This window comes from Nannospalax galili, unplaced genomic scaffold (genome assembly GCF_000622305.1).
Source record: "Nannospalax galili isolate Female #2095 unplaced genomic scaffold, S.galili_v1.0 scaffold1131, whole genome shotgun sequence".
Lineage (NCBI taxonomy): Eukaryota > Metazoa > Chordata > Mammalia > Rodentia > Spalacidae > Nannospalax > Nannospalax galili.
This window is the reverse complement of record NW_008329039.1, coordinates 1,513,945-1,523,043: the sequence shown is the minus strand read 5'-3', so window position 1 is coordinate 1,523,043 and position 9,099 is coordinate 1,513,945. Positions and strand designations below refer to the sequence as shown.

At 33.5% G+C, this 9,099-nt stretch overlaps 1 protein-coding gene across 1 annotated transcript in view; it reads right to left on the bottom strand.

The window, feature by feature from the left end:
* The window catches only part of Lrriq1 (leucine rich repeats and IQ motif containing 1), a 209,969-nt gene that overhangs the window by 62,976 nt on the left and 137,894 nt on the right, over positions 1-9,099 (bottom strand). The window contains exon 24 of the mRNA XM_029562350.1: positions 8,427-8,528. Within this exon, the coding sequence (XP_029418210.1) occupies positions 8,427-8,528 (102 nt within the window). The remainder of the gene's footprint in view (positions 1-8,426; positions 8,529-9,099) is intronic.

Below are 9,099 nucleotides of genomic sequence, written 5' to 3'. Positions count from 1 at the left end.
TTTATACTGAGTACAATATTGTATAACTGTAATAATTCAACTGTAAACCTAAAAATTTACAGCCAATTTTGAAAGAGATGTATCTTAGCTCAGAAAATTTTTATTGAATATGTCAATGCTGATGTAATGAAATGCTTCTTCCAAGTATGTGGTTATTAAATAAATAGTTAAAAAAAACTAGTACACAGCAAAGAGATAATTAACAAAGTAAAGTGATTAACTCTCAGAATAGAAGAAGCAATTTGCAAATCATATGTCTGTTAAAGGTTTAATGTAAAATAAATAAGGAACTCCATCAGCTCAAAAGCAAAATAAATAACTTGACTAAAAAAGTATCAGAATAGATACTTCTCAGAAGAAGGGACACAAATGATCAATATATATATATATATAAGAAATATTTAGCATCATTAAAATAAGCGTAATGAAAGCCATAATAAAATATCTACTTCACATAAATGGCAATTATCAAAAACACAGAGGACAAAGAAGTATTGTCCATTATGTTAAAAAAAATAGTGAAATATGAACATGGGACTGTAGAGATAGCTCAGCGGTTAACAGAACTGGTTGTTCTTAACAGAGAACCCAGGTTCAATTCCCAGCACCACATCGTAGCTAACAAGTATCCATAACTCCAGTTCCAGGGGATTAACACCCTCTTTCGGCATCTGTAGGCATTACATGCACGTAGTGCACTAACATTCATGTGGGAAAACATCCGTACACATAAAATACAAATAATAAATAAAATATTTTTGGGATTTATTTTTTATTTTATGTATATGATTGCTATGCCTGCATATTTGTAAGAACATACGTGTTGTGCAGTACTCACAGAGGACTGAAGGGGGCATTGAATACCCTGGAATGGAGTTATGGATGGCTTTTAGCTGCAATGTGGGTGCTTGGATTCTCATCTGGATCTTCTTCAAGAGCCGCCAGTGCTCTTAACCACTGAATCATCGCTCCAGTACCCAATAAAATATCTTTTTAAAAGGTAGAACCAAAAGAAGATTATTTGATGAGTGTTGCCTGGCATACTTGTCTGTAAATATAAGGATACATATTTAACATATAGTAAGAAATTACATTTGTCTAGGGATGTGACAGCCTTAGGATTTTTCTATAAGATCTATGACAGTGCCTTATGAGTTCTCTTTACCTCCAAAATAAAAGTGCCATTACTTCAACATTATTGTTTGTTGCGCTGGGGTCATTATTGTGTTTATTATGCCTTAAAGCTGGGGTTGATCATTGATTGACATTCTCCCTTAGCAATGTGCATAGAGTCCTCCAAAACTATGAGACCCAGCCTTCAGAAAGATGGTTTCCGGGTGAGTACCAGCTCCATTGCTTCAAGTCCTGTGTCTGAAGTATGACTTGTCTTCAGCAGTAGGGACTCACTTTCAAGTTCTGGGAGGAAATCAAAGGCTATAGCAATAGTCTGTGTAATTTTGGGAGTATCTTGGACTACTCTGGCCAACAACTTGAAGGGAGGTTACAGTACCACATATGACTTCCCCCACTGAGTGGGATTAAGTCCAATTAGGTAACTTTTGATTAACCCCCAAATAAAAGTGCCGTTACTGTTACCATGATTTCTCCTGTCTGGTGCTGTTTCTTGTTAAATAGCGCTCGGCTATACACATGGACTCAGGTAGTGTATACTGTATGTGCAATCTTTCCTTAGGCTTTGAACTAATACAGTTCCCTCCTACTTCTCACACCAGCTAAGCATTATTTATCTCTCCTTTCCCTCCTCCCTCCCCAGTTAAAGTACTCTCATTTTCCCCATTTCACCCTGCATAATTCTAGTCTACTATAGTTCCTGCCTCTCTTGAGCTCCTTCTTTTTCTTTACCCCATGATTCCTAGTATAGTTCTCCCTCCCCTCCCATTTAAATACTCTCATTTTCTCCATTTCTCCCTTAGTAACACCTGTCTCTACTATTCCTCTATATCAGGCTCCTTCTTTCCCTTTACCTCCCTGGCAGTTTTCCAGTTTCCTGGCTCCTGCAGTTACATCATATTATATAGTCACATATAGGGATTTGGTGCTAAGATCAACAAATGAAGGAAAGCATAGGTCATTTGTTCTTCTGATCCTGTTACTTCATTTTGTATAACAGTTTCTAGTTCCACCCATTTACCTGCAAATTTCATGATTTTGGTTTTTTAAAATCCCTGAGTAGAACTCAATTATGTAAATGAATCACGTTTTCATTATCCACTCATCAGATGACAAACACTTGGGATGCTTCCATTTCTTAGTTATTGTGAAAAGAGCAGCAACAAACATGAATGTACAAGTATCTCTGCAGTAAGATGAGCCCTTTGGGTATATGCCAAGGAGTGGTATAACTGGATTGTATGATAGTTTCATTTTTAGTTTTTTAAGAATTCTCCACACTGCATTCCATAGTGGTTGTATGAGTTTGCAAGCCCAACAACAGTGAATGAGTGTTCTCCTTTCCCTACAGCCCCTCCAGCATTTGGTATCATTTGTTCTCTTGATCTTAGCCAGTCTGACTGGGGTAAGATGAAATCTTAAAGTTGTGTTAATTTGCATTTCTCTAATTACTAAGGCTGTGGAAAACTTTTAAAGGTGCTTCTTTGTCATTGTGCCATTTATTTTCTTGATTCTTTGTTTTTTTTGAGTATTTTATATTTTCTGGAAGTTAGTGTTCTGTCAGACGTGTAGCTGGAGAAGATTTTCTCCGACTCTGGGTTTCCTCTTTACTTTGTTGATTGTTTCTTTTGCTGTATAGACGCTTCTTAGTTTAATAATGTGCCATTTGTTGATTGTGGACCTTAATTCTGAGCAACTGATACAGATTTAGAAAGTCTTTTCTTGCATCTATATCTTGTAGGGTAGTGCCAGAGACTATAACAGAATTTTACAACTGGTCACACACAAAAAATAAGTGTCTGTGAGATGCCCAACTCTACAAGGCACATCTACAATGGAAACTCTACACCTAAGACTCATGGAGCATAGTGGAAATAAAGACAGAGAGAATACTAATGCAACTCTCATCAAGGAAGTTCTCTCATGGAACAGAGGGCAGTGAGCACAAAAGGCCACAAATAGCCAAAGTGTAGAGAATAAGTCTGAAGAATGTGGCTCCCTGGACAGAACTCCTGTACAGTCACCACCCAGGGCTCGGGGACCATTGTGGAAGAGGAGGCAGAAAGATTGCAAGAATCAGTGGTGGAGGTGTATGACCATATGCAAAGAGAGTCTTACAGGCTCCTGGGACTCTGCTTTTATGAACCTACAGCAATGGTGTCAGCATGCACAAGACCCATGCAAACTCAAGCAGACAAAACCCCAGCATAGAACTTGGGAAGTGGGCATCAGGTCCCAATTTTAGCCAAGGAACTATTGGCAGCTGATTACTGCTGGATGAAGGAGAATTGATCTTCTTTAAGGGAGTGACGTTAGATAGGTTGACCAGACCCCGGTGGACAAACTTGCATTGAGGGACATCTGGGTACAAAAACTTGACTCAATAGACCTTAACGTAAGTGACAGAATGCATAAAATCTGGTGTGTGTGGCAGGGTATGGACAAGTGTGGATAGGAAAGGAATGTAAAGATGATTAAGATATTTTGTATGAAATACACAAAAATTCAATAAAAAATACAAAACCTCAAAACAACATTAAATAAATAAATACAGAAATACAGAAATAAATACAGAAATAAAGAAATGACTTGAGTGTGATAAAGGAGAAAAAAAATCTTCCCAGGTTTTAAAGTTGTATAGACCATCATCTTATTTAATATATGTGCTATTCATTGACAGAAAAATATAGAAACTTTTGAGTTTGCTAAAAAAAAAATGAGAGAGAGAGAACTGACTCTGAGGCTATTCAATTTTGTAATTCCAAATATCTGGCATGTTTCTATTTATATTTCAAGTAATTAAACAAGAAATAACATTCTCTGGCACATAAATGAATCCTTTCCTACAAATAAAATATATTTTAAGAGCAAAATAATTAGAATTAATATGCCATGCTGGTGAGATATAAATAACTACAAGCCGTTAGAGAAAACACTATGGAAATTTCCTAGATGACTTTAAGTCAAAATACCAGTTGATCTAGCAATCCCATTACTGTACATTTATCTAAAGGGGATAAAATTAGAGTGTTAGAGATGTCTGTATGTCTGTATTTATTGGATTATTCTCAGTAGCCAAAATGTGTAAATAAATTAGGTTTCATTTAAATATGAATGAATAAAAAACATGGTACATATACACAAAGGAATACTGCTTGGCCTTTAAAACGGGAAAGGAGATTCTTTTTATTTGTGGCAACATGAATGAATTTGGAGGCTATTAGTCTAGGTAAAACGATCCAGTCACACACACACACACACACACAAAACAAATTACACATCATCTAGCATATATGTGGAATCTAATAATGTTGAACGCATGGAAGTACAGAGTAGAAAGACAATTACTAGAAGTTCAGGGAATGGAGAGGGAAGGGGAGAGAAGCTGTTGATTAAAGGCTACCTAGGCAGGAGAAATAGGTGTAGGGATCTGGTACACGTCAGAGTCCCCATAGACGATAACAGTGTATTATTATTCCAAAATAGCTCGTGGTAAAATATAGATGTTTCACTCTAAAAATTTTAAGTAAGCAAAGTAATAGAGATGTTAATTATCTGGACTTAGTCATACCATTTTGTATATATAAACACAATGTCATATTGTTCCTCATAACTATACAATTGTGATTTACTAATAAAATATTAATAAAATAGATATAATTTTCTGAAAGGACGATTGGGGCCAGTGATACAAGCAGTCTGTGAACTGCTCTATGTTGACTGAATTTACATATCTCCTTTGTAAAATGATCTCATTCATGAATGGCACACTATAAATGTTTTGACTTACTAACTTTACTTCTAGAAATTAATTGAAGCATGTAAATGAACTGCAGCTATTTTAGAAAGATCTGAACTTTGTTACGCAAATTGTGGCATCCACACTTATATCACTACAGCTGTGCTTCCTCTTAGTTCAGTGACAAACATACAAGAGTCATTTCAAGATTGCTAACTGACCATGTAAAACAGCATGGAAACTATTTTTTCAGAGATTTTTTTAAGGGTAATAAAGTGTTTCAACTTTCAAGGAAAGATTCAATATTTAAAACCAAGAGAAAACTATAGGTAATAACAAAGGTAAACTAATACAGATACATAACAATTGATCAACTGATAAGAACATAAATAAGTTAATCAATAATAGATCTATTTAGTTCTTAGGTTCTCAGTCCTATAGGAAGAACTACTGATGTCTGACAGTTGGAACATGTATTTGGTTACCCTGGGCAAAGACGTGGTCAAATGTCCTTTGCCTTGAATAGGTTCAAGGTAAAAAAATTGTCTACGTTTCATGAACATGACAAAATATATAGATATTTTGAAAACTATAGACTGGTAAAATGTTATTTTACCTTGAAACATTTAATATAATCTATTCCATATCAATGTCTCTCAAGAAAAAGCATATTTCTCACCTGGAACAACATAGATTATGACTATCATTGTCATCTTGCTATTGACAACAAATAAAAGGCCACAGTAATAATCAAAGCAATTAATACAAATCACAAGAATTATGAATGCTTCCTGTAGTCATGATTGAGAATTTGGGAAAGGTTTTTATAAAGCTTATACAAAGTTACTACAAAATAAATTGCAATTACATAATCTATACTCAAATAATATGATGATCTAATTTGAACAAAATCAGAAAATTATAACACAATGCTGGCACATCACAGTCCTGAGATACTATTTCACATGGAGTTATGTAATCTAAACCAACAGGAAATCTAATTTTGATTTCCCTCCTTTGGGGGCATGGAGTCAGAGTCCCACTGTTAATTTTGTTTCATTTTTTTTTCATAAGGGAAAATAAGGTCTTCCACTGGTTTATAATTAAGTTGTAATAACAGTTATGTAATGGTAAAATAATTAAGTAGTATTCTTAAAAGTATGTTTCATGATATAGAAATTATCTCAAAAGACTTTATTTCAAAATGCACCCATAGCTGGACAGCTGGGGTTGGTCAGGCTGCTAATTTAAGGTATCCTCCGCATCACTGAGTGTAAGCCTAGGCACAGGTTGAGTACAGAGCTTCAGTTAAAGACAGCTTGGCCAACAATGAGAAAATTGTCCTTAACTTTCCTAAAAACAATAGGCAAATATAAACATACTAATTGGAAAAATATTCCATGTAGAACCATTGTGTCAAGATTATTCTTTAAAAACAAAAGCCTCAAAATAATTATAAGCACTATCACTCACTAGTTAAGAAGTCAGTATAAACACAATGCTCTCCCAATCTAATAAATGAAATGTCAACCCTTAGATTATAAAACAAAACATGAAACAATCCAAATAAATTTCACATGGGGCAAAGAAGACAGCAAACAACTACACTCATAACACTTACGTGCAAATGCCCCATGTTCTGTAAGTCACTTTCTGTCATTATTTTGAACTATCCATAATCTAACTTTTATTGATTCATAGTTAGACAAGCATGTCATAATAGTCTGGATAGCAACATGCCTTTCACAGAGAAAGAGAGGATGCAAGAGAAGATTTGGGGATAGTTCTCTTCTTCCTGGCTGTAAAATTCATTGTCACTGTCTTTCTTTCTAGGTATTTCCATTATATAACAACAATGTCCCTATTTAACAGGTGTAGTCTGTATATGGAGTTGATATGATTTAGCATTTCATTTTTTTCATTTAAAAATAGTGAATTGGTAAAGTGAAGAATTTTCAACCATTAATCATTCAGCATTATTAATACAAATATGGAAGTGATATGCAGTGTGTATTCAACATTTTCTATGTGACAGGAATTCTTCTAATGTAAAATTAACACAGTGAGATCAGGTTAGTTTTGTTGATGGAAAATGTTTCTAAATTGTAAAGTTAAGATTTTAACAAGCAAAGGACCTTTATTAAGAGTCAAGCCTTGTTTTATACTCTAAATATGCTTTAATTCTATTAAAATATTACCTGAAATAATATTGAATTCTGATAACTTCATTGGACACCCAATTCTGAAATTGTCTAACTATGAAAATTTGCAAATATCAAAATAATAGATTGAAAAAAATACCCCTACATATGATCCTCTATTCACTCAATAAACTGCCACACTTGTTTTATTGGTCTTTCTAAAAACGTGTTTGTAGATATTAAAGAAAACTTCTAGATTCCATATATTCTGTCCTACACAATTTAATAGGCTTCTCTAAATCACAATAATTTAGTGCTACAAAACTTTTCCTTACATTGAGGCATCGGCAAACAGAAATACAAATCATAATCAATTTTCAGTCAGGTTATGACATATATACATTTTAAGATTTAATATTTTAAATTTAGAGAAAGCAGTAGATTGAAAATCCTAGTCGGTTACTTTCTATTCAAATACATATGTCAATTTTTCCTATTAGAAATGTCTAACAGCATAGGTAGAACAAATGACAAAAATGTTAATTCTACAAAACATTATTGTATTTTATTGTTATTTTTGACAGATGTAAAATTGATATTTAATGTTTATAGTTCTATTATATTTAAACATTTCTGTTTAATAATACCAGTCTACATTTCTTCTGAATGTTGAAATTAGAAATATGACCCATTACCCATATATACAAATCCTTTACCCCAGAATGAGGTGAACAAACATTCACTGTTATAAAACATTTTAAGTTCACAAGTATAATGCTTTTAATGCAATTTGTACATAATAACTGGAAATATATTAGAAGTTTATTTTAGCAATGGTTGCTTTCAGTGATAGAAGCTAATGTGTTTCATAACTGCAAGTTTATATATCATTACAAAAACTGACGGTGCAGCATTATTGCATATTCATACACAATTACAAGGCTTTTAAAATTTAGATTATCACTGTCACTAGTTTTTTAATTAAAAAATTTTATTTATTATTTTTATTTTATGTGTATGAGTGTATTGCCTGCATGTATGTGAGTGCACCCGTGAGGTGCAATGCCGTGGAGGTCAGAAGAGGGCTTCAGATTCCCCTGGAATTGGAGTTAAGGACAGTTCTTATCTGCCACATGGGTGCTGGGAATCGAACCCAGGTCCTCTGCAAGAGCAGTCAGTGCTCTTAACCAACTGCTGAGCCATCTCTCCAACCCCCACAGTCACTAATTTTTGTACTAATATATCAGTAAGCCAAAATGGTATTTTATTATTGATAAATAAATTCATTCTTATTGAAGTATATTTACATGTTCCATTCATATCTATACTTTAGTGTTTATGAAGACAAATACATCCTACATACAATTTTTCTATTAATCTTTTTACCTTTCTATGTTCCTTTCATTAAGCCTTACCTTCAAAACAACTATCACTTCTCAGCTGTGTCTTCTTTGTTGATTTTGTAACAGAAACTTTATTTTTGTTGTGTTTGAATAATGCGAGGCGCACAGACGGATCTACACAAAAAGAAAGATGAGAGAAAAGATCAGCTCTGGGTCACTCCTTCTCTAAAATGCCTTTATGTTTCTTTTTGTACTGGTATTAAAAATAATTCACACTCCATAAAGCTGGTGAAATTGCAAAGCCTTTCAGAATTTGGTAAGGTAAAAATGTGTTCAACATTCATATATTCTTAGTCATGTTATTAAACATATTAGTATAGTGATAGAAATTTTAATAACATTGAGAAAAAAATTAGATATACTTTTTACCAGTTGGCACTATACTTTTGGGGGGGTTATTTTATTGTTATCTATTTTGGTTCCACTATTAGTATTTTCCCCCAAACAAAAAGCTGTTATACTAAGTGAGGTAAAACAGACTCAGAAAAACAAGTAATGCATGATCTCTCTCATTTTTGAATCATAGCTCCAAAACCTTTTTTAATTAATTAATTTTTATCTTAAAAAATTTATTCAATAACCATATGATTAGAAGAAGCATTTATTACAGCTTTAACATAGTCAGTAACACATTCCAGAGCATAAATACATCTCTTTCAAACTGCTGTAAATTTTAAAGTTGAAT